We start from the raw sequence: 26,643 nt of genomic DNA, 5'->3' as shown, positions 1-26,643 counted from the left end.
ACAGTCTCCTGTTATGCTCTACCGGGTGTATTATATCATAGAGCTATTACACAGCCTGTGTGGGCAGGTTTTTTATTATTTTTTCCCCCTGTCGTCTGATACAGGCCCTCCTATGCTCCTTATACTCCACAAGATGTTACAAAATAAGTATAGGAGAACAACAGCTTGTAAAGTCACAGTCCTCACAGTCCTCACATATGTTCTCCCGTCTTACCTTCACCCCAAGACCAGGTCAGGAACTTACGTTCCGACGGGCCAAGCTCCAGTTTCTGTCTGTGAGTACTGCCTCAGGTGGTTGTGCGGTTCCGCACTTCTCCTACTGCTAGGCGATACCTTCCAGGGCCTCCCAGCAGCGAACAGAGGTGCACGGGGGTACGGCTCCCAGCGACCGGCTTTTCAGCGACACACCACCTTCTCCTCAGGCTGGCTAAATCCCGGTTCGTAAAGACGGTTGCAGATATGTACTCTCATTAAGCGTTCTCCCAGCTTAATGAGACTTGGTGAGACATAGTGAAGCGGTTTTGTAGTTTGTAGCGGTTTGTAGTTTGACCGCTGCTATGCGGCCACTAGCACTTCCAGAGCTTCCCCACGCCGTATCGGGTTGTATCCCTCAGGCCAGGCCAGTATCCGAGTTCACCGGCCTATGGCTGCAGGCGTGTTTGGCACGATAGTATCGCCACTTTAGGTGAGCGTGCAGCATGGAGCAGCTACACTTCCTTGCTCCTCCCACCGGAAGCCCTGAACTCAACCCAATTTACTTCTATTATCAAATTTGCTTCATTCTCTTGTTATCCTTAGCTGAAGGAACAGCATTGCACTACTGGCAGCTAGCTGAACACATCTATTATGTACCCAATCACAAGAGACAAATGTGTGCAGGCACCAATAAGCAGCTAGCTCCCACTAGTGTAGGATATGTGAATATTCTTTTCCAACAAGGGATACCAAAAGAACAAAACACATTTGAAAATATAAGTGAATTTTAAAGTGTTTTAAAATTGCATGCTCTATCTGAATCATGCAACTTAATTTTTTACTTTCCTATCCCTTTAAAATATCCATTGAATATATACATATACATATGATACTCTGATTACATTTACACTATATACATATAGTGGTATAAATAAACACAGATATATGAATGACAGACAACATAGTTTAGAAAAAAAAAAGGAACTTAGGGACATGTAAATATGTTTGCAAAAGATTTCAGACATAACACACACACACACATATATATATATATGTATGTGCAAGGATATATGTACAAATTCTAGCATTAATAATAATTTAAAAAAATAAATAAAAAATATGACTCCTAGAAATACAAATACACATTAATTTCTGTAAAAGTATCATATAACAAATCAATATAAAAATAACTTTCTATGAGATATTGTTTGTTGAGGTATAAATCAATCTATTTCTTGGACATTAACAGATGAAAAATAAAAGATTAGCTTTAGAGAAATGTGCTTGTTCATGGACAATAATAAAATGGTATAACTAAAGTTGGGAAAAACCTGAATAACCGCAACATCGATGACTGTTAGTTAACACCAGTCTGATGCTCTTCGCACCGTACTTGACGCGCATGTTTTTGATGGCTTGTTTGATAAATAAGGAGATCGTATTCAGGTCCGCGTCAGTGATGTCTGGTGAGTGTATTGACGCCGGTGAATGCAACATAGTTGACGCTTTGATAAATAGGGCCCATAGACTCAAAAGGAGGAGCCTGTAAAATTTTCAAAACCAAAATTGAGACTCCAAGGAAGAGAAATAGATTTAAAAACAGGTTTAATATGAACCAAAGCATGAACAAAACAGTGGATATCATTGTCTGCAATCTTTCTATGAAATAAGACAGAAAGAGCAGAAATGTGTCCTTTCAAAAAATTTGCAGACAAAATGTTTATCCAAACCATCCTGAAGAAACTGTAAAATCCTAGGAATTCTAAAAGAATGCCAAGACTAATCATGAGTAGAACATCATGAAATATAGGTTTTCCAAACCCGAAAATAAATATTCCTAGAAACTGACTTACGAGCCTGCATCATAGTGCTAACAACTGCGTCAGTGAAACCTCTATGACTAAACACTAAGGGGCCTATTTATCATGATGTGAGCAGACACAATCCGATATTGTGGATCATGTCCGCTGCACATCGATAAATGCAGACAGCATACACTCTTGGCATTTATCATTGCACCAGCAGTTCTGGTGAACTTCTGGTGCAATACCGTCCCCTGCAGATTCGCGGCCAATCAGCCGCTAGCAGGGAGTGTCAATCAACCCGATCGTATTGGATCGGGTTGATTTCCAGCGATGTCTGTCCGCCGCCTCAGAGTAGGCGGACAGGTTATAGAGCAGCAGTCTTTAGACCGCTGCTTCATAAATTGTGTTTCTGGCGATAAGGAGCTTGATAAATAGGCCCCTAAGCGTTCAATTTCCATGCCTTCAAAATTAGAGATTTGAGATCCTGATTGAAAAAACAGCCCCTGAAACAGAAGGTCTGGCCTTAAAGGACGTAACCAAGGCTGGCAACTGGACATCCTGACAAGGTCCACATACCAAAACCTGAAAGACTAAGCTGGTGCTATTAGAAACACATAAGATCGTTCCACTACGTTTCCACTCCTTGGAAAAAGCACCAGAGGCTGAAAAAAGTAAGCAGGTTGGTGAAAACTAAGAAACTGCTAGAGCATCCACTATTTCTGCCTGAGGATCCTTGGACCTGAAAAGGTATCTAGAAAGCTTCTTGTTTAGACGAGAGACCATCAGATCTAATAATCTAATAATGACGCAAATGCTGACGCCAAGGTTAACAGGAAATGACACAGTCCGCGTCATAACCGGCGCGACTTTGAGAAAAGAAAGATATATACTTACCTAAAGACCCCCATCCACATATAGCAGACAGCCAAACCAGTACTGAAACATATCAACAGAGGTAATGGTAGAGGAGTATAATGTCGATCTGTAAAGGGAGGTGGCAGATGAATCCCCACAACCGAATTTACAGAGAGCCTTAGAATAGATTTCCCATAGGTGAAAACATGGCATCATTAGGAAAATACTCCCTTCACATCCCTCAGACAAACACTGTACTTTGAGAGGAACTGGGCTTCAAAATGCCTTTCACAGAAGAAATCAAGCACAACTTGCTTCACCATCCTCCAACGAAGACAACGTTTGTAAAACTGAAGTATGAGTGAGGTGGGAGGTGTATTTATAGGCATTTTGAGGTTTGGGAAACTGCCCCCTCAAGGTAGGAATGTATATCCCATACGTCACTAGCTCATGGACTCTTGCCACTTACATGAAAGAAATACATTTAGCACATTTAAAAGCTGCTCTTTTATATAGATGACAAAAAAAATTTGAGTAAAGTGTGCTTTTAAGTTTGGGGTAATTTACCTGATCCTGCAACATTTAGTAAAGAAGCTCATTTACACAAGTATCTAACTGGCCATAGCAAAGGAAACCAGGAATATGGATTTTACCAGGCATTTCAATAGTTCTATACCTGTACTGCTTTTGATTTGAAAAACATTGCAATTGGCCTAGCAAAATGACAGTATTAAATTATTTGACACAATTTCTATTGTAATGCAGTGCTTAATTGCTAATTTATAAGTTTAATGTTTCTTTAACTTGTTTCTGTGATCATTTAGGGGTCGGGCACTGCAGGACAGTCTGGTTCGGCTTGTTAGTGCATGTTATGAGCCTGCATTGGAGATAAATCGCTGGCTTAGTAAGTTACAGGCCTCTCGTTGGATGTCTCATGTAAAGGAAGCATTGGGAGCAGCAGGACTCACTGCTGAGTGCATGGAAAGGTAGAAAAGTGTGATATAGAATACAGCAGAGTGTGTGAATATTGGAGGAAAAAAGACCATGTTGTGTGTTATTTTGATATTTTAAAACATTATTGTACTAAAATATATCAAACCCTATAAACAGTTCTAATACATACAGAAAGAAAAGCACACTACCAGAAACGAACAGCTCAGAAGCTTTTCACAGAGGAAATCATCAGGATCAGACTGATATACTTCAGGAAAGTTCTGTGTAAAAAGCCCAATTGGGCTAAAAGAGGCTGTTTCTAAGCGGTAACTTGCCATAGGACAAGCTATTGAGCTATTGTTTGTTCCTGGTAGAGCGCATCTCTTTCTATATGTTTGTTACAACCCTGGGAAAGTCTCCCTAAGAGTGATGGGGGAAACCAGATGTGGACTCCCTGTCCAATGTGCTTAGAAGCCCAAGGAAGGCTGAAATGATCATCTGGGTTTGCCATGTGTCTTGTTCAGAGGAGAATTGCCTGGTATTTTTGGGCTGGACTGACCTTACTAGGTGAGATAATACTGATATACTTCAGGAAAGTTCTCTTTCTGTGAAAAGCACAATTGGGCTAAAAAAGAAGCTGCTTCTATGTGGTAAATCACCATAGAACAAGCTATTGAGTTGTTGTTCGTTCCTGGTAGAGCGCTTCTGTTACTGTATGCCTATAAACAATTGTGACTACATTAAAAAGGTTTTATTTGGTGACCCAATCAATGATGTATATGAACATACATTTAAAACTTTAGTAAACTATATATAATGAATAACAATTCACAGTACAGCATAACTAGACAACTAATATTATATGAACCCATCATATAACCCGTAATAGCTTACTGCGTTGTTTAAACTGTTACACTCTAAATCCATTCCAAAACAGCTAAGCAAACTGTACATTGATATACTAATTATTAGTATACAGGTGGTTGACATACAGCATAAATCAAAAGAATAATATAGACTATAGACTTTGAGATATAAAGGGTGGTAACCTAACCTGTGCAGTCATGCTGCATCATTTGTGTAATGTCAGCCAATTTCTGCACCTCATAACTGTGCAATGTTCCTTATCTTGCAGGAAGGGTGGTTGTGTGCTTGTGCAAGGGAAAGAGGGCACTGACACCACTCTCCTGGTAACATCCCTCACCCAGCTCATCTTGTCTCCAGATTGTCGTACTTTTGATGGATTTCAAGATCTGATTGAGCGTGATTGGCTTCAGGTAACTGCTTGACAGAGTAATCTGTTTATACACCTCCCTGGAGCAGAACATGACATGCATTTGCTTTCTGACACTAGGGTTTGGATCTGTATTTAGCCTTTGTTTCTCTTGCTATTTGTAGGCTGGGCATCCCTTTCAGCTGCGCTGTGCACACTCAGGATGGTCTCAGAGTCGTGCTCAGCATGAAGCACCCCTTTTTCTATTATTTTTGGACTGCTGCTGGCAAGTAGCTCGCCAGTTTCCATTTGCGCTGGAATTCAGTGAGAAGTTACTGTGTATCTTGGCAGAACATGCATACAGTTCGGAATATGGAACCTTCTTGTGCAACAATGAAAAAGAAAGGTAAGAGGCAGATGGGAGGGACATACATGAAGAGGGGATTGTCTAAAGTTGGGATGGGCAAATGTTTCGCAACATTCGAAAACTGAAACAAATGTTAACACTCCTTCGTTTGTTTCGAATTTCGAATGTTTGTACAACATTCTAACGTTCGTATAATGTAATAGTATTTCTAATGCTTCCTTTAAACGTAATATTTGAATTATGCAATATTCAAAATAGAAAAAATTGAATCAATATATTTTTAATAGTATTTGTAATGCTCTCTTTAAATGTAATATTTTAATTCTGCAATATTTGAAATAGAAACATTCAAATCAATATATTTCTATAGTTTATGTATCAATTTGCTAAGTTCCCAACAACATGAACTTCTGAATAAAATTTGTTAAATTGAATGTTACATTCAAAATTTCAAATGTGGATATTTGATCTAATTATAAACATTCGAAAATGAAAGTAACAGTCGTAAACCGGAAATAACATTCATATACCGAATTGTTTTTATAATTATTATTCGTAAATGAAAAACAGTATAATAGTCATAACAATTAAATAAGCCATATACTAACACTGCTGACTATTAGGGGCCGTAAAATCAGTTGTAGAAAAAACTGCATGGTACTCAGATGCATTGATGCTCCTGTTTGTGATGTGTTTGATAGTGCTCAGCCATGCGTCCCCCAAGAAGCGAGCTGCTTGCTGTGTACATTCTCACAAGCCTATGGCTTTAACACAGGTATCCCTCGCTTTACAGCGCTTCATTTTATAGCGCTTCACTAATACAGCGCTAATATGGAGCTAAAGTTCCATTTTGTTATGCACAGTTTGATCTATTTACAACATGGCAGTACTGTCCCTGTCTCAGTGTCTTAGTCTGGCAAATTTCACTGCAGTAATTGTCACTATTTTACAGGTACTGTTCAGTTGTTATTGAATACAGGGAGTGCAGAATTATTAGGCAAATTAGTATTTTGACCACATCATCCTCTTTATGCATGTTGTCTTACTCCAAGCTGTATAGGCTCGAAAGCCTACTACCAATTAAGCATATTAGGTGATGTGCATCTCTGTAATGAGAAGGGGTGTGGTCTAATGACATCAACACCCTATATCAGGTGTGCATAATTATTAGGCAACTTCCTTTCCTTTGGCAAAATGGGTTAAAAGAAGGACTTGTATATTTCTCTAAAAGATTCCACCTAGGTTTTTCTTTTTCACCTTAAATCAATTATCTTTTAATTTCCACCTTAATTCTGATACTAAGTAGTCGTAAGAAATTTCTCAGATATTATATCGTTTCCTACTTTTGTATTGTTACTTTGTATCAGATGGAAACAATTTACATTTCATAGTCCAATAGATTGTTATTTCAGTTGTTATCTTTTTGTAGCAATGTCTTTTGGTGTATAATGTAAAAACAGAGTTGTCTGTACTCAGTAGAAATTTGATATTTTTTGATGGGGCTTACCGGTTCTTCTGACACGTCTGTGTCTGATGGTATCTCGGTCTCTCTTACCGGTTTTTTCTTTTGTGTCTCTCCTCCCTGTATACTGTAGGTATCTCCGATATCGAGAATAGAAACCTAGACCACGCTCCTGCGTGTATGGGTTTCCTTCTCTGCCGGTTTGTAGCGTGTTTGGCCTCTATGTTCAGGATCTCGTTTTTTCCCCCGGCTGCTTCTTGATACAGGTGTGCACGTCTCAGGAGCGTGGTCTAGGTTTCTATTCTCGATATCGGAGATACCTACAGTATACAGGGAGGAGAGACACAAAAGAAAAATCCGGTAAGAGAGACCGAGATACCATCAGACACAGATGTGTCAGAAGAACCGGTAAGCCCCATCAAAAAATATCAAATTTCTACTGAGTACAGACAACTCTGTTTTTACATTATACACCAAAAGACATTGCTACAAAAAGATAACAACTGAAATAACAATCTATTGGACTATGAAATGTAAATTGTTTCCATCTGATACAAAGTAACAATACAAAAGTAGGAAACGATATAATATCTGAGAAATTTCTTACGACTACTTAGTATCAGAATTAAGGTGGAAATTAAAAGATAATTGATTTAAGGTGAAAAAGAAAAACCTAGGTGGAATCTTTTAGAGAAATATACAAAAGTGTTCTTTTGATGCAGTAAATTTTACTTGTTCTTAAACTACAAAGGGAGACGTCCCACAATCTATTCTAAATGTTATATACATGTTTTATATTATCTTAATAAATATATTTTTGATAAAATATATATCAGTTTCCACAATTTTCTCATTTAGCTTTTAGCGCTCCCAAACTACTATTGATTTTTTGTTATTGTGTATTATTTAACGGTAATTATAGGGAAAATTACTTGTGAGGGAGCTTTGGGGATTAATACCTGGCGCTGCTCTTTATAAACTTATATTTAAAAGAAGGACTTGACAGGCTCAGAAAAGTAAAAAATAGTGAGATATCTTGCAGAGGGATGCAGCACTCTTAAAATTGCAAAGCTTCTGAAGCGTGATCATCGAACAATTAAGCGTTTCATTCAAAATAGTCAACAGGGTCGCAAGAAGCGTGTGGAAAAACCAAGGCGCAAAATAACTGCCCATGAACTGAGAAAAGTCAAGCGTGCAGCTGCCAAGATGCCACTTGCCACCAATTTGGCCATATTTCAGAGCTGCAACATCACTGGAGTGCCCAAAAGCACAAGGTGTGCAATACTCAGAGACATGGCCAAGGTAAGAAAGGCTGAAAGACGACCACCACTGAACAAGACACACAAGCTGAAACATCAAGACTGGGCCAAGAAATATCTCAAGACTGATTTTTCTAAGGTTTTATGGACTGATGAAATGAGAGTGAGTCTTGATGGGCCAGATGGATGGGCCTGTGGCTGGATTGGTAAAGGGCAGAGAGCTCCAGTCCGACTCAGACGCCAGCAAGGTGGAGGTGGAGTACTGGTTTGGGCTGGTATCATCAAAGATGAGCTTGTGGGGCTTTTTCGGGTTGAGGATGGAGTCAAGCTCAACTCCCAGTCCTACTGCCAGTTTCTGGAAGACACCTTCTTCAAGCAGTGGTACAGGAAGAAGTCTGCATCCTTCAAGAAAAACATGATTTTCATGCAGGACAATGCTCCATCACACGCGTCCAAGTACTCCACAGCGTGGCTGGCAAGAAAGGGTATAAAAGAAGAAAATCTAATGACATGGCCTCCTTGTTCACCTGATCTGAACCCCATTGAGAACCTGTGGTCCATCATCAAATGTGAGATTTACAAGGAGGGAAAACAGTACACCTCTCTGAACAGTGTCTGGGAGGCTGTGGTTGCTGCTGCACGCAATGTTGATGGTGAACAGATCAAAACACTGACAGAATCCATGGATGGCAGGCTTTTCAGTGTCCTTGCAAAGAAAGGTGGCTATATTGGTCACTGATTTGTTTTTGTTTTGTTTTTGAATGTCAGAAATGTATATTTGTGAATGTTGAGATGTTATATTGGTTTCACTGGTAAAAATAAATAATTGAAATGGGTATATATTTGTTTTTTGTTAAGTTGCCTAATAATTATGCACAGTAATAGTCACCTGCACACACAGATATCCCCCTAAAATAGCTATAACTAAAAACAAACTAAAAACTACTTCCAAAACTATTCAGCTTTGATATTAATGAGTTTTTTGGGTTCATTGAGAACATGGTTGTTGTTCAATAATAAAATTAATCCTCAAAAATACAACTTGCCTAATAATTCTGCACTACCTGTACTAATTGAATACTGTACTGTACTGTGCTAGTGTTAAACTAAACTTAGCGCTATTGCACACCTAATATATGTTAGTTCAAACATTAAACACATAGGCAAGTGAAAAGAAAGCTAAAACCGCCTTGTTTCACTAAGGCGGTTTTCACTTTACAGTGGGGCTCCAGCCCCTAGCCCGCTGTATGGGGTCAATTTATCAAGCTCCGTATGGCCCTTGTTTCCGGCGAGCCTTCTAAAGATTGCTGATCCATAACTTGTCCGCCTGCTCTGAGGCCGCGGACAGAAATCAACCCAATCGAATTCGATTGGGTTGATTGACACCCCCTGCTAGCAAATCTGCAGGGGGGGCATTGCACCAACAAGAACTGCTGGTGCAATGATAAATGCCGACAGCGTATGCTGTCGGCATTTATCGATGTGCGGCGGACATGATACACTACATTGTATCATATCCACTCACACATTAATAAATTTACCCCTATGAGCGAGGTATACCTGTAATACAATTTGAATATTAATTATTGCACAAAAACATGGATTTAATGGACAACATTGCTATAATATTTTCAGGTGATATTTGAAACCACTGTAATTTTGCATATTCAGTTTTATTTACTTTTTGTATAGTGTTTGATACAAAACATTAGTAAAATACTAGAATGTTTATACAAGGAAACATTGCATTTGATGAAAGTAATGCAGGCTTTGATACATTTGTGCAAAAAATTCAGAATAAGAAAAGGGACAGTTTAGTGTAAAAATTTTAAAAAAATTTTTAAATTTTTTTTAAAAAAAAAGCATTTTATTTTTCCTAAATTTTAAAAGATCTGCATAAAAATAAGGGCCAGATTACAAGTGGAGCGCAAATTATCACTTTTGCTAAAGCGATATTTGCACTCCACTGAGTAATACCAGCACATACAAATGTGTGCTGATATTACAAGTTATGTGCAATGCAAATGTGACCTCGCGTTCGCATTGCACGGTAGCATTGCGCTCTTGAGCACACTTCCATAGGCTCCAATGGGAGCCTCGTTCTCATTAGTACATAGTCAAATTTACAACAGCTGCATCTAAGGCTTACTAATGGGGACAACACAAAATGCCACTGTCCTGGCCTGAGTCTGGCCTGGACCAACCAGATGACCTCAAGTACTGAGCCAATGCTTTGGTACAGTGTTACTTTAGTAACTGCTTTAGCAGGGTGTTTGCACATTTGTGCAGAAGTGTTTCAATACAGTCTGTCAGCTTCAGTGAAGCACACTGTGTAATGCATGTAGATCACTTTACTAATGTAGAACTAATAGCAAACCCATTGTTCAAGTTATGAGTGGATGTTGCAAATAGAATTCTAATAATACAACAGAGCTCAGGATATGTATCATTTGTTCTTTGATAAATGTCACTATCTGTGTTGGTAAACGAGTCACAATTCCAATTAATCTGAATTACTGTTTAAAGTTCTTTGCATGGTTGTGATGGAATACACTGGCTGGGATTGGGGCAGATCACATTTACAGCATTGGATGAAAGGTCTGTAATGTCCTGCTATCCCTTTTGTGTGTTATACACAGAGGGTGTGGATAATTGTCATGTAAATTCAAACCTTTTTGCTTCCCCTCCCCTGTCACCAATTGGCCGCCTTAGGTAAGTACATCAAAAACATCCCCGCCACCTGGGAAGACAATATCCTTTATTGTATAGAAAAACATTTCACCTCACTCCTGTACTATTCCTTTCCAAAACAACAAAATTAGCATGACATAGCAAATCATACAAAAGCTTCCAGAGGTGACTGTTTAAATTAGCCTGTCATATAATGCCAGGGCTGAGGTATGTGGGGTAAGGCAGAATGTGACACAAATTCTTACTATTGTGATAGTAGGTGGTAACACAATAAAGCCCCCCCGGTACATATTAACACAGTTATATCTATACATATCTTAGGGTCAGATTACAAGTGGAGCACTATTTAATGATCCTGCTTGAGCATTAATTGTGCTAGAAGAAAGCTTTTTGCACAAGTCGAGTTGCACTCGTATTACAAGTTGAAAGTAAAAAATTAGCTTGCTCGCTAACTAAACACGCGTAAAAAGCCAAACTTAGAATATCATGCGCGCAATAACCTATTCCCCCATAGAAGTCAATGGAGCAAAAAAAGTTGAAAAAACCCTAACATCTTATTTGCACGCAAACACAATCGCATATTCCCAACTGCGCTAAACCGACATGAAAATGTGAATATTTCTCATTCCAGTGTTCTTCACATAGAAGAATATGTTCTATTTATTCATAAATACATATTTCTACATATATCTGATGTTTTTGTTACAATACATATATATATATATATATATATATATATATATATATATATATATATATATATATATATATAGGAATATCTATTTATAAATACATAGAGTATATTCTGCTATGTGCAGAACATTGGAATGTGAAATAAACAATAGTTGCACTCGTATTACAAGTTTAAAGTAAAAAGTTATAGCTTGCTGGCTAACTCAAAGCGTAAAAAGCCAAACTTAGAATATCATGCCCGCAATAACCTATTTCCCTATATAGGTCAATGGAGCAAAAAAAGTTGAAAAAAGCCTAACATCTTATTTGCACGCAAACACAATAGCATATTCTACATATATCTGATGTTTTTTTGTTACAATACATATCTATTCCATATATATATATATATATATATATATATATATATATATATATATATATATATATAAAAAAAATCAAAGAACAAACCGGCATGAATCCTTTGTGCTGTTAAAACGAAGCTTTATTTTACCAATTTAAAATTGCAAATTGGCTAAACTTTTAAATTGGTAAAATAAAGCTTCATTTTAACAGCACCAAGGATTCATGCCGGGTTGTTCTTTTATTATGTTTTGAAACTTATCCTCATACACCGGGCGTTTCCCTTTCCTGCTGAACTGGGCTGAAGCTTGTTTGATGCAGGTACTCAGCGGTCAGGTGAGCAGGCTGTTTTTTGAGAGAGCTGTTACTAGTCTGAACATACAGCATACTACAGTGGCTATGGATCATCATTTTTGCTGCTGAAAAGAGGAAGCATTTCAGCCTGTATAACTACCGTACTGGGGGACAAATTCAAGGCGGACATGCATAGTTCCCGGGGGACCGGCGGTGATCATCTGGACTCTGGGGAGCAAAGTGTGTTCCGTTTATTGTTCAAGGCAGTGTATGCTACACCCCATAGATGGAAGGTAGGAGCCCTGAACAGGGCAGGCTTCATGTGAGATAACACAACACATCCTAGGCAGCTAATTGGTGAAAATTTCCATTATCATTCTAAGACTGTAGATCAGAGCTTTCCAAACTTTTGATCTTGGTGACACACTTTTTAGACCTACATAATTTCGTGACACAGTAAATCAGTTGTACTAGCAAAAAGGAGGTTAAACTAACTTGTTTTAAGAGATACGGACACATACATAAATTATATAACAACTAAATGTATTTACAAGTAACAGTATGTATGTGCAAGAATTAAAAAAAAAAGTTTAGAATAACTACACCAATAACTACTTACTATTTTAATGGGATGTATGAGGTTGATGGGATGAAAACAGTTACTGAATATTTGGTGGAATATAAGATAAAGACACTCACATTTTATCAGCAAGCATTTTTAAGCTTCCACTTCCTATCCATATATCAAGAGCAGGAGCAGCAATGCACTACTGGGAGTTAGCTGCAAAAAAAACCCCACTGACTTCTGACTTCAGCTCAGCGTTTAAGCTGCCGCCCTCAGAGCTCAGTGAGTCCGATGTTGTTCCTGAAATCTTTTCTAAGCACTTACCATTACTTAGATCCCTATAATTTACCTGTCCGGTAACTATCCCTTGTATTGACTTGGGTACCGTGTACAGCCTGGGTGTAGTAATGTACTAGGTAACTTTAGATTGTATTCTTGCCAACATTGTGATTATGATGTGCACATCTTCAGGGTTTTAATTGGCCACATGTACCAAGTTGTTTGTTCAACATATTACACTTTGTGTTGCTAACATATACCTGGCCTGTATTCATTTGGCCTTTTACTACCTCTTGGACAGTTAGGATTAATTTCTTTCTGTATTATTAATAAAACATTTATTGTTCACTGTGGTTGTACTGGTCAGATATTTATTTCATATATCTGATTTAGCTATACATTTTAGAGAAATTTTTAAGAGCGCTTGATTCCCTATCTGCTTAGGGCCATAAGCAATTTTTGTTGGTCCTTGTTCTCTTCTTGTAGTTTGTTGAAGAATATATATATATATATATTATGATATATAGTTGTGTGTATATATATATATATATATATATATATATATATATATATATATATATATAGGAATATCTATTTATAAATACGAACATATTCTGCTATGTGCAGAACATTGGAATGTGAAATATTTACAGTAAATAAACAATATAACACTTAAATTTAAAATGAACATTGCATAAATATGATTTACAGTATATGTTTTTATCTACTTAAAGGGACACTGAACCCAAATTTTTTCTTTCATGATTCAGATAGAGCATGGAATTTTAAGCAACTTTCTAATTTACTCCAATTATCAATTTTTCTTTGTTCTCTTGCTATCCTTAAGGAATGTAAATCTTAGCAGCCAGCCCATTTTAGGTTCAGCACCATGGATAGAGCTTGCTTATTGGAGGCTTACATTTACCCACCAATTAGAAAGCATAACCCAGGTTCTCAACCAAAAATGGGCCGGCTCCTATGCATCACATTCCTGCTTTTTAAATAAAGATAGAAAGAGAATGAAGAAAAATTGATAATCGGAGTAAATTAGAAAGTTGCTTAAAATTGCATGATCTATCTGAATCGTGAAAGAAAAAAATTTGGGTTTAGTGTCGCTTTAACTGCAAATGGTACCAATGCACTTACAGTATATATATATATGTCTAAATATGTGTACATATGTATGTATGTGTTTATATGTATCTATATGTCTGTAAATACATATATACACTTATAAATACATACATATGTACACATATATAGACATATATAGTGCATTGGAACCCTTTGCAGTTAAGTAGATGAAAACATATAAATCATATTTATGCAATGTTCATTTTTAATAAACTGTTATATTGTTTAATTACTGTAAATATTTCCTGTTTAGACATGTATATGCATGTATCTCTCTGTTAAAGCCCTTTGCCTGCTTTTTTTTCTCTAACATTTGAGACCTCATAACTTTTTTGTGCAATATTTTTTTTAATACTTGTTATTAGATGGTGTTATTATGAGTGTAACTGTACTTTGTAATGTATTTTTGATGTGTTTTGTGACACTTTTTGTTTAACGAAACAGTTCATCAAAGCTCTGAGGATGCGCTAACCAGACGCGTTAACATCAATTGCGCTCAAGCAATCGCGTTTACTTTCAACTTGTAATACGAGCGAAAAACCAGACACACAAAAACATCCGTGATAAAACCCTTATCGCTCGAGCATAACTGTTAGTGCTCCACTCGTAATCTGGCCCTTAATGAGCAGGTCACACACCCATATTGCACAATTAGGGTAGTGGGCACAACCAGATTTTTGCAGAGTTTTCCATTTTGAAGCTATAACTGCTATCCCAGTCCATGTAAAATCTCTGCTATATCACTTTTCAACTGTTTTCAAGAGCATTTGAGCATTAACACCCCCAAATCTTCCATGGGACAATTCAGCAGCCATATTCCAATCCATTAAAAATATTTGCCAGCAGTTTTTCGCATGCTTTCTGAACATATCTCATTTAAAAGCTTTGGCCTCCTAAGTTCACCTTTTGGTCTGTTTAGGATAGCATTTATTCTCTGTTTACATCCCTCTTTGCTGTTCATAGGTCTCTCTTGAGTAACATTTTTGTATGGGCTCAGTTCACATATAAGCAAATACTTTTGTTTCTTTGTTTAATAAAAAAAAACAACAACACTTTTAACATATAAAACTTGTGCACAACCTAAATACAGACAATCCTAATTGATGACTTCCATTTAAACGTTTGGATGTTTTACAAAAATGTTAATCATATATTATTTTGACACAAAATGCTGTGCACGATTTAATATGGGGTAAAATACACACCACTTATAAGTGAGATAATGGCTCCCAGCTGCACACAAGTTGCCTGATACAACAATTAACTCAATTATCAAGGAAACCAGGCAATTATTGAAAAAAATAAGCCTCCCCAGATCTCAACTACAACATAGCTACACTGATACCATTAATGCAAAACACAGACTTCTCCAACTTATCAATCTCTATGGATGAAATACACCAAACAATAACAGTCAATTTAGTCTCCTGTAGTGTAAAATACAAACTTGAGCAAAGAAGGAGGAACGTGGTTTAACCCCTCCTACAGTTGGTCCTCTTACTTACACTTAGCCTCTTTTTTTCCAAGTAAATAAAACCAGATAGGGTTGCCATATTGCCTTTTTAAGGGGGGACACATATGAAAAATGCATTTGTCAGGGTTCTTATAATGGAACATTTTTCAAACATTTCTTTAAACAGCCACTGACATTTGTATTTTTCATAAGAAATATGGCAACCCTAAAAGAGTCTTTTGCGAAAACTTAGTGCTTTTAAAAGCTCTACACCTCTATTACCAATGGATAATAATAATGGATGATAATTTATATATATATATATATATATATATATATATATATATATATATTTATATTTTATTTTTATTTATATTTATATTTATATTTTATTTTCTATGGAAAAAGACCAGTGAGTGCCTGCTTCTTGGAGGAACTGGATATTGCATTAGCAGTGCACCGTGGCATAACCTGTGGTATGATTGTGCAATCCTATCTATGACAGCATATATATATATATATATATATATATATATACACTGCTCAAAAAAATAAAGGGAACACTAAAATAACACATCCTAGATCTGAATGAATAAAATATTCTAATTAAATACTTTGTTCTTTACATAGTTGAATGTGCTGACAACAAAATCACACAAAAATTAAAAAATGGAAATCAAAATTTTCAACCCATGGAGGTCTGGATTTGGAGTCACACTCAAAATTAAAGTGGAAAAACACACTACAGGCAGATCCAACTTTGATGTAATGTCCTTAAAACAAGTCAAAATGAGGCTCAGTAGTGTGTGTGGCCTCCACGTGCCTGTATGACCTCCCTACAACGCCTGTGCATGCTCCTGATGAGGTGGCGGATGGTCTCCTGAGGGATCTCCTCCCAGACCTGGACTAAAGCATCCACCAACTCCTGGACAGTCTGTGGTGCAAAGTGAAGTTGGTGGATGGAGCGAGACATGATGTCCCAGATGTGCTCAATTGGATTCAGGTCTGGGGAACGGGAGGGCCAGTCCATAGCATCAATGCCTTCATCTTGCAGGAACTGCTGACACACTCCAGCCAAATGAGGTCTAGCATTGTCTTGCATTAGGAGGAACCCAGGGCCAACCGCACCAGCATATGGTCTCACAAGGGGTCTGAGGATCTCATCTTGATACCTAATGGCAGTCAGGCTACCTCTGGCGAGCACATGGAGGGCTGTTCGGCCCCTCAAAGAAATGCCACCCCACACCATTACTGACCCACTGCCAAACTGGCCATGCTGGAGGATGTTGCAGGCAGCAGAACGTTCTCCACGGCGTCTCCAGACTGTCACGTCTGTCAAATGTGCTCAGTGTGCCACTGCTTTCATCTGTGAAGAGCACAGGGCGCCAGTGGCGAATTTGCCAATCTTGGTGTTCTCTGGCAAATGTCAAACGTCCTGCACGGTGTTGGACTGTAAGCACAACCCCCACCTGTTGACGTTGGGTCCTCATACCACCCTCATGGAGTCTGTTTCTGACCGTTTGAGCAGACACATGCACATTTGTGGCCTGCTGGAGGTCATTTTGCAGGGCTCTGGCAGTGCTCCTCCTGTTCCTCCTTGCACAAAGGCGGAGGTAGCGGTCCTGCTGCTGGGTTGTTGCCCTCCTACGGCCTCCTCCACGTCTCCTGATGTACTGGCCTGTCTCCTGGTAGCGCCTCCATGCTCTGGACACTACGCTGACAGACACAGCAATCCTTCTTGCCACAGCTCGCACTGATGTGCCATCCTGGATGAGCTGCACTACCTGAGCCACTTGTGTGGGTTGTAGACTCCGTCTCATGCTACCACTAGAGTGCAAGTACCACCAGCATTCAAAAGTGACCATAACATCAGCCAGAAAGCATAGGAACTGAGAAGTGGTCTGTGGTCACCACCTGCAGAACCAATCCTTTATTGGGGGTGTCTTGCTAATTGCCTATAATTTCCACCTGTTGTCTTTCCCATTTGCACAACAGCATGTGAAATTGATTGTCACTCAGTGTTGCTTCCTAAGTGGACAGTTTGATTTCACAGAAGTGTGATTGACTTGGAGATACATTGTGTTGTTTAAGTGTTCCCTTTATTTTTTTGAGCAGTGTATATATGTATATATATATATATATATATATATTAGGGCTGCAACTAACGATTATTTTCATAATCGATTAGTTGGTCGATTATATATAATATATAAAAAACAACAGCAACAAAAAACACTCAGCAATATACCATTCGGTGTACTGTTTATTAACCCCTTAATGACCACAGCACTTTTCCATTTTCTGTCCGTTTGGGACCAAGGCTATTTTTAAATTTTTGCAGTGTTTGTGATTAGCTGTAATTTTCCTCTTACTCATTTACTGTACCCACACATATTATATACCGTTTTTCTCACCATTAAATGGACATTCTAAAGAAACCATTATTTTCATCATATCTTATAATTTACTATAAAAAAATAAAAAATATGAGGAAAAAATGGAAAAAAAACACTTTTTCGAACTTTGACCCCCAAAATCTAAATAGTTTCTAAATTGTGTCCTGAGTTTAGAAATACCCAATGTTTACATGTTCTTTGCTTTTTTTGCAAGTTATAGGGCAATAAATACAAGTAGCACTTTGCTATTTCCAAACCACTTTTTTTCAAAATTAGCGCTAGTTACATTGAGACACTGATATCTTTCAGGAATCCCTGAATATCCCTTGACATGTATATATTTTTTTTAGTAGACATCCCAAAGTACTGATCTAGGCCCATTTTGGTATATTTAATGCCACCATTTCACTGCCAAATGTGATCAAATAAAAAAAAATGTTCATTATATCACAAATTTTTTCACAATTTTAGTTTTTTCACTGAACTTATTTATAAACAGCTTGTGCAATTATGGCATAAATGGTTTTAAATGCTTCTCTGAGATCCCCTTTGTTCAGAAATAGCAGACATATATGGCTTTGGTGTTGCTTTTTGGTCATTAGAAGGCCGCTAAATGCCGCTGCGCATCACATGTGTATTATGGCTAGCAGTGACGGGGTTAATTAGGTAGCTTGTAGGGAGCTTGCAGGGTTAATTTTAGCTTTAGTGTAGAGATCAGCCTCCCACCTGACACATCACACCCCCTGATCCCTCCCAAACAGCTCTCTTCCCTCCCCCACAATTATCCCCGCCATCTTAAGTACTGGCAGAAAGTCTGCAAGTACTAAAATAAAAGGTATATATTTTTATAAAAAAAAAAAAAAAAAGCATATTTACATATGCTGATGTGTAGGATCCCTCTTGGCCCCCAACCTCCCTGATCCCCCCCAAACAGCTCTCTAACCCTCCCCCTCTGCCTTATTAGGAGCCAACTTGGGTACTGGCATAAATGGTTGTAAATGCTTCTCTGGGATCCCCTTTGTTCAGAAATAGCAGACATATATGGCTTTGGCTTTGCTTTTTGGTAATTAGAAGGCCGCTAAATGCCGCTGCACACCACACATGTATTATGCCCACCGATGGTTACTATCTTACTGATAGTAACCATTGATGGCCGCCCACCCGCCTCCCAGACCAGCTCCCACCCACTAACGATACCGGCCATCGATATCCGGTGCAGAGAGGGCAACAGAGTGGCTCTCTCTGCACCGGAGGGGTAAGAAAGTTTATTGCAGGATGCCTCGATATCGAGGCATCACTGCAATAACCAGAAAGCAGTTGGAAGCGATCTGGATCGCTTCCACTGCTTTCCAAGACTGACGGGGTATGCCGTACATCCTCAGGCATTAAAGGGACATTAAACACCTGCTAAAAAAACATAAATCTAACTCCTTCTGATAAAACAAATGAAAGTAAGCATTGATTTCTATGAAATCTTGCCAGCTTACCCCAAATTGTTAAAAAAAAGTGTATACAATTACAATGTTGTACCTGTGCCTGATGTTTCTATGCATGCTGCCATTTTGTAACTTACATGAGCACAGCAGTCACGTGACACGCAAAGCACATTGACTGTGATACACGCAGAGTGTGTGCTGCAGCGTTTGTAGAGGCATTTTTATTTGTAAATGAATAGTATTTTTAACATCTCCAACTCCAAAAACAAAACAAAAATGATGAGATATAGTCACCAGTATATATCACAGTCCTTAGTGAATAAGCAGGGTGTATATGAGGTGGTGAGATGTAGAATCCACAAATGAAATCCACAAATAAGGAGACAGCACTCAATCTTCACCATGATATGGTCAGCAACTCTGGAAACAAAACAAGGAGAGAGGTGCCGCATGTGTGAATCAATCAACAGCTGGGAGGGAGTACAAACAAGTGCAGGGTAGTCACATTCTGTGAAGGCACTCCAGTGTGCCAATAGATGCAGGCTGGTTTTCACAGCAGACCAGCTAGCTGTACAAGGCAGGATAAGGAATCCCAGGAGGAGCAGCGTCCCAAGGTAGCATAGAATAAAGCACTCAGCAATGAGAATGTATAGATTAAAACAGAATTTATGCTTACCTGATAAATTTCTTTCTCGTGTGATGTATCGAGTGCACGGATTCATCCATACTTGTGGGATATTCTCCTTCCTAACAGGAAGTGGCAAAGAGAGCACCCACAGCAGAGCTGTCTATATAGCTCCTCCCTTAGCTCCACCCCCCCAGTCATTCGACCGAAGGCTAGGAAGAAAAAGGAGAAACTATAGGGTGCAGAGGTGACTGAAGTTTTTAAAATAAAATTATACTACCTGCCTTAAACAGACAGGGCGGGCCGTGGACTCGATACATCACAAGAGAAAGAAATTTATCAGGTAAGCATAAATTTTGTTTTTCTCTTGTAAGATGTATTGAGTCCACGGATTCATCCATACTTGTGGGATACCAATACCAAAGCTTTAGGACACGGATGAAGGGAGGGACAAGACAGGTACCTTAAACGGAAGGCACCACTGCTTGTAGAACCATTCTCCCAAAAATAGCCTCCGAAGAAGCAAAAGTATCGAATTTGGAAAATTTGGAAAAAGTATGAAGCGAAGACCAAGTCGCCGCCTTACAAATCTGTTCAACTGAAGCCTCATTTTTAAAAGCCCATGTGGAAGCCACAGCTCTAGTAGAATGAGCAGTAATCCTTTCAGGAGGCTGCTGGCCAGCAGTCTCATAAGCCAAACGGATGATGCTTTTCAGCCAAAAAGAAAGAGAAGTAGCCATAGCTTTTTGGCCTCTCCACTTACCAGAATAAACAACAAACAATGAAGATGTTTGACGGAAATCTTTGGTTGCTTGTAAGTAGAACTTTAAAGCACGAACCACATCAAGATTGTGCAACAGGCGTTCCTTCTTTGAAGAAGGATTAGGACACAGCGAAGGAACAACAATTTCCTGATTGATATTCCTATTAGAAACAACCTTAGGAAGGAATCCAGGTTTGGTACGCAAAACCACCTTATCTGCATGGAAAACAAGATAAGGTGAGTCACACTGTAAAGCAGATAACTCAGAAACTCTTCGAGCCGAAGAGATAGCTACTAAAAACAGAACTTTCCAAGATAGGAGCTTGATATCTATGGAATGCATAGGTTCAAACGGAACCCCTTGAAGAACTTTAAGAACTAAGTTTAGGCTCCATGGCGGAGCAACAGGTTTGAATACAGGCTTGATTATGACTAAAGCCTGACTAAACACTTGAACGTCTGGGACATCTGCCAGACGCTTGTGTAAAAGAATAGACAAAGCAGAAATCTGTCCTTTTAAGGAGCTAGCTGATAACCCCTTCTCCAATCCTTCTTGGAGAAAAGACAATATTCTAGGAATCCTAATTTTACTCCATGAGTAACCCTTGGATTCACACCAATAAAGATTTTTGCGCCAAATCTTATGATAGATTTTCCTGGTGACAGGCTTTCTAGCTTGAATCAGGGTATCAATGACCGACTCAGAGAAACCACGCCTTGATAAAATCAGGCGTTCAATCTCCAAGCAGTCAGACGCAGAGAAATTAGATTTGGATGCTTGAAAGGACCTTGGATTAGAAGGTCCTGCCTCATTGGCAGAGTCCACGGTGGAACAGATGACATGTCCACTAGGTCTGCATATCAAGTCCTGCAGCTAGCTGAGGCCACGCCTGAAGCACATTGAATATCGCTCTCAGTTCTAGAATGTTTATCGGGAGGAGAGTTTCCTCCCGAGACCATAAGCCCTGTGCTTTCAGGGAGTTCCAGACTGCACCCCAGCCTAGCAGGCTGGCATCTGTCGTTACAATAATCCACTCTGGCCTGCAGAAACACATTCCCTGAGCTAGGTGGTCCTGAGACAACCACCAGAGAAGAGAATCTCTGGTGTCCTGATCCAGATGAATTTGCGGAGATAAATCTGCATAATCCCCATTCCACTGTTTGAGCATGCACAGTTGCAGTGGTCTGAGGTGTAGGCGGGCAAAAGGAACTATGTCCATTGCCGCTACCATGAGTCCGATTACCTCCATACACTGAGCCACTGATGGCCGAGGAATGGAATGAAGAGCTCGGCAAGTGGTTAAGAGTTTTGATTTTCTGACCTCCGTCAGAAATATTTTCATTTCTACCGAGTCTTTCAGAGTCCCTAGGAAGGAAACTCTTGTGAGAGGGAAGAGAGAACTCTTTTTTTATGTTCACCTTCCACCCGTGAAATCTCAGAAAAGCCAACACGATGTCCGTGTGAGACTTGGTTAACTGGAAAGTCGACGCCTGAATTAAGATGTCGTCTAGATAAGGCGCCACTGCTATGCCCCGCAGTCTTAAAACCGCCAAAAGGGACCCTAGCACCTTTGTGAAAATCCTGGGAGCCGTGGCCAACCCGACGGGAAGGGCCACAAACTGGTAATGCCTGTCCAGAGAGGCGAATCTGAGGAATTGATGATGATCTCTGTGAATAGGGATGTGTAGATACGCATCCTTTAAGTCCATGGTAGTCATATATTGACCCTCCTGGATCAGAGGTAGAATAGTCTGAATAGTCTCCATCTTGAATGATGGTACTCTGAGGAACTTTTTTAGAATTTTGAGATCCAAGATTGGTCTGAAAGTTTCCTCTTTTTTGGGAACCACAAACAGGTTTGAGTAAAAACCTAGCCCTTGTTCCGTTTTTGGAACTGGGCGGATCACTCCCATGGTATGTAGGTCTTCTACACAGCGTAAGAACGCCTCTCTCTTTGTCTGGTTTGCAGACAATTGAGAAACGTGAAATCTCCCCCTTGGGGGGGAGTCTTTGAAGTCCAGAAGATATCCCTGGGACACAATTTCTAAAGCCCAGGAATCGTGAACATCTCTTGCCCAAGCCTGAGTAAAGAGAGAGAGTCTGTCCCCTACTAGATCCGGTCCCGGATCGGGGGCTACCCCTTCATGCTGTCTTGGAGGCAGCAGCAGGCTTCTTGGCCTGTTCACCCTTGTTCCAAGCCTGGTTAGGTCTCCAGACTGACTTGGAGCGGGACCACCCTTGAAGTTCCGAAAGAAAAGAAAATTATTTTGTTTGGTCCTCATTTTATTTGTTTTATCCTGAGGGAGGGCGTGGCCTTTCCCTCCAGGGATGTCTGAAATAATCTCTTTCAGTTCAGGCCCGAATAGGGTCTTTCCTTTGAAAGGGATGTTCAAAAGTTTAGATTTTGATGACACATCAGCAGACCAGGGCTTAAGCCATAACGCCCTGCGTGCTAAAATGGCGAAACCTGTATTCTTTGCCGCTAATTTAGCCAATTGGAAAGCGGCATCTGTAATGAAAGAATAAGCCAATTTAAGAGCCTTAATTCTATCCATAATATCCTCTAATGGAGTCTGCATCTGAAGAGCCTCTTCTAGAGCCTCGAACCAGAAAGCAGCTGCAGTAATTACAGGAACAATGCACGCAATAGGTTGGGGAAGAAAACCTTGATGAACAAAAATTTTCTTTAGGAGACCCTCTAATTTTTTATCCATAGGATCTTTGAAAGCACAACTGTCTTTGATAGGTATAGTTGTATGCTTAGCAAGAGTAGAAACAGCTCCCTCCACCTTAGGAACCGTCTGCCACGAGTCCCGCATGGTGTCAGATATGGGAAACATTTGCTTAAAAACAGGAGGGGGGAGCGAACGGTATACCTGGTCTATCCCACTCCTTAGTAACAATATTCACAATCCTCTTAGAGGTTCCTGTTAAACTGATGTTTTTCCAGTCCCTAAGTATTTATCCATTTTACACAATTTCTCTGGGACCACAATAGGGTCACAATCATCCAGAGTCGCTAATACCTCCCTGAGCAACAAGCGGAGGTGTTCAAGCTTAAATTTAAATGCCGTCATATCAGAATCTGTCTGAGGGAGCGTCTTTCCTAAATCAGAAATCTCTCCCTCAGATATTAAATCCCTTACCCCTACTTCAGAACATTGTGAGGGTATATCAGATACGGCTACTAAAGCGTCAGAAGGCTCAGCAGTTGTTCTTAACCCAGAGCTGTCACGCTTTCCTTGTAAACCAGGCAGTTTAGATAAAACCGCTGTGAGGGTTGTATTCATAACTGTGACCATGTCTTGTAAAGTAAATGAAGTCGACGCACTAGAGGTACTTGGCGTAACTTGCGCGGGCGTTACTGGTTGTGACACTTGGGGAGAGCTAGATGGCAAACCCTCAATTCCTTCTGTCTGAGAATCATCTATTGCTATATTTTTTAAGTGCTATAATATGTTCTTTATAATTTATAGACATATCAGTGCAAGTGGGACACATTCTAAGAAGGGGTTCCACAATGGCTTCTAAACACATTGAACAAGGATTTTCCTTGGTGTCAGACATGTTAAACAGGCTAGTAATGAAACAAGCAAGCTTGGAAAACACTTTATTCAAAGTAAATAAAACTGTACTGTGCCTTTAAGAGAAAAAAAGATGCACAAACTCTGCAAAACAGTGTAAAAAAGCAGTAAACTTTACGACATTTTTACAGTAGATTATATGGCTGGCACAGCCAGCCATATAAACGATTAACCCCTTAATGTAAAAACCGGATTGACAAAACGTAAAAAAAACGGTATAAAACGTTCAGCACCTTGCCACAGCTCTACTGTGGCGCCTACCTGCCCTTTAGGATAGATTTGTGGTGAAAAACCTTCTTTTAGGCCCTCAAACACAGCAGGACCCTCTGGAGAAGCAGCTGGATGTCTTCAGAGTAAAAGAAACTGCGCATCTGTGGCGCGAAAATAGGCCCCTCCTACCTCACTCGATGTTAGTGGGGCCTAAAAGAAACACATCAAAGTGTTTCTAGACTAGCCATGTGGGTTAATAACCCTTAAATCAGCCACAATGACCCCTTAAAGTCCCTCAAAAAAACATTAAATTTTTCAATAAAAAAACGTTTTTTCCCATAAATGCCACCAGTAACAAATGAGCCCTCTATGCAAGCTGGGATTCTCTATTAAGTGTATGAATACAGCTTACCCTTTCCTCATGGGGATATTGTCAGCCTTTTCTAGAATTATCACAGTCTGTCTAGAAAAAAATTGACTGAACACACCTCAATGCAGCTTAGCATGCAAACTGGTCCCCCAACTGAAGTTTTCCTGTACTCCTCAGCTTCTGTGGGAACAGCAGTGGATCTTAGTTACAAAGTGCTATGATCATTATCCTCCTTGCAGAAATCTTCATCCCTTTTCTCCCAGAGAGTGAATAGTACACACTGGTACCATTTAAAATAACAAACTTTTGCTTGAGAAAATAAAAACTAAAATTGTTGTCACCACACTCACTTTACCCTTCCTAGCAGTTAAGCAGGCAAAGAGAATGACTGGGGGTGGAGCTAAGGGAGGAGCTATATAGACAGCTCTGCTGTGGGTGCTCTCTTTGCCACTTCCTGTTAGGAAGGAGAATATCCCACAAGTATGGATGAATCCGTGGACTCGATGCATCTTACAAGAGAAAATATGTTTTAATACAAAGTAAAAACAATATTAAAAGCAACAACTCATGCTATATTGTGCACAAACATATCATACAACGCTGACAAAAGAGAGAGAACAGCACTCCTGAGATAGAACATTAGCTAGAATAACTTCCATGCCTGTTCATTTTTAATGCAACTCAGGGTGCAAGTTCTTTTAGCACACTCTGCCCCTTCACAGAGAAAAAATATCCTGTAGCATATCAGTCTGACCCTGCCCAATGACAGTCCAGCGCCGAAATACCAGGCAATTCTTCTCTGAACAAGGGAAGCAACAACCCCAGACGATCGTTTCGGCCTTATATGGGCCTCGTCAGTGAGGTGCAGTTGTATCTCTCTAAGGGCATGTGTGCAAGGAGTCCACGTCTGGTTTCCCCCATTACTCTTAGGGTGACCCAAAAGTAATTTACATAAATGACAAAAGAGAGAGAACAGCACTCCTGAGATAGAACATTAGCTAGAATAACTTCCATGCCTGTTCATTTTTAATGCAACTCAGGGTGCAAGTTCTTTTAGCACACTCTGCCCCTTCACAGAGAAAAAATATCCTGTAGCATATCAGTCTGACCCTGCCCAATGACAGTCCAGCGCCGAAATACCAGGCAATTCTTCTCTGAACAAGGGAAGCAACAACCCCAGACGATCGTTTCGGCCTTATATGGGCCTCGTCAGTGAGGTGCAGTTGTATCTCTCTAAGGGCATGTGTGCAAGGAGTCCACGTCTGGTTTCCCCCATTACTCTTAGGGTGACCCAAAAGTAATTTACATAAATGACAAAAGAGAGAGAACAGCACTCCTGAGATAGAACATTAGCTAGAATAACTTCCATGCCTGTTCATTTTTAATGCAACTCAGGGTGCAAGTTCTTTTAGCACACTCTGCCCCTTCACAGAGAAAAAATATCCTGTAGCATATCAGTCTGACCCTGCCCAATGACAGTCCAGCGCCGAAATACCAGGCAATTCTTCTCTGAACAAGGGAAGCAACAACCCCAGACGATCGTTTCGGCCTTATATGGGCCTCATCAGTGAGGTGCAGTTGTATCTCTCTAAGGGCATGTGTGCAAGGAGTCCACGTCTGGTTTCCCCCATTACTCTTAGGGTGACCCAAAAGTAATTTACATAAATGACAAAAGAGAGAGAACAGCACTCCTGAGATAGAACATTAGCTAGAATAAC

General features: G+C 39.6%; 1 protein-coding gene across 4 annotated transcripts in view; it reads left to right on the top strand.

Annotated features, from left to right (window-relative positions):
• Nucleotides 1-26,643, top strand: part of LOC128651839 (myotubularin-related protein 9-like) — a 158,902-nt gene that overhangs the window by 80,259 nt on the left and 52,000 nt on the right. For all 4 annotated transcript variants that reach the window (XM_053704820.1, XM_053704822.1, XM_053704821.1 and 1 more), the window contains 3 exons: nucleotides 3,680-3,841; nucleotides 4,924-5,065; nucleotides 5,187-5,407. In XM_053704820.1, the coding sequence (XP_053560795.1) occupies nucleotides 3,680-3,841; nucleotides 4,924-5,065; nucleotides 5,187-5,407 (525 nt within the window). The remainder of the gene's footprint in view (nucleotides 1-3,679; nucleotides 3,842-4,923; nucleotides 5,066-5,186; nucleotides 5,408-26,643) is intronic.

The sequence above is a fragment of the Bombina bombina genome, chromosome 3, assembly GCF_027579735.1.
Source record: "Bombina bombina isolate aBomBom1 chromosome 3, aBomBom1.pri, whole genome shotgun sequence".
NCBI classification, from domain to species: Eukaryota; Metazoa; Chordata; class Amphibia; order Anura; family Bombinatoridae; genus Bombina; species Bombina bombina.
Note: the sequence above shows the minus strand (reverse complement) of the source record. Positions and strands in the feature narration are given on the sequence as shown.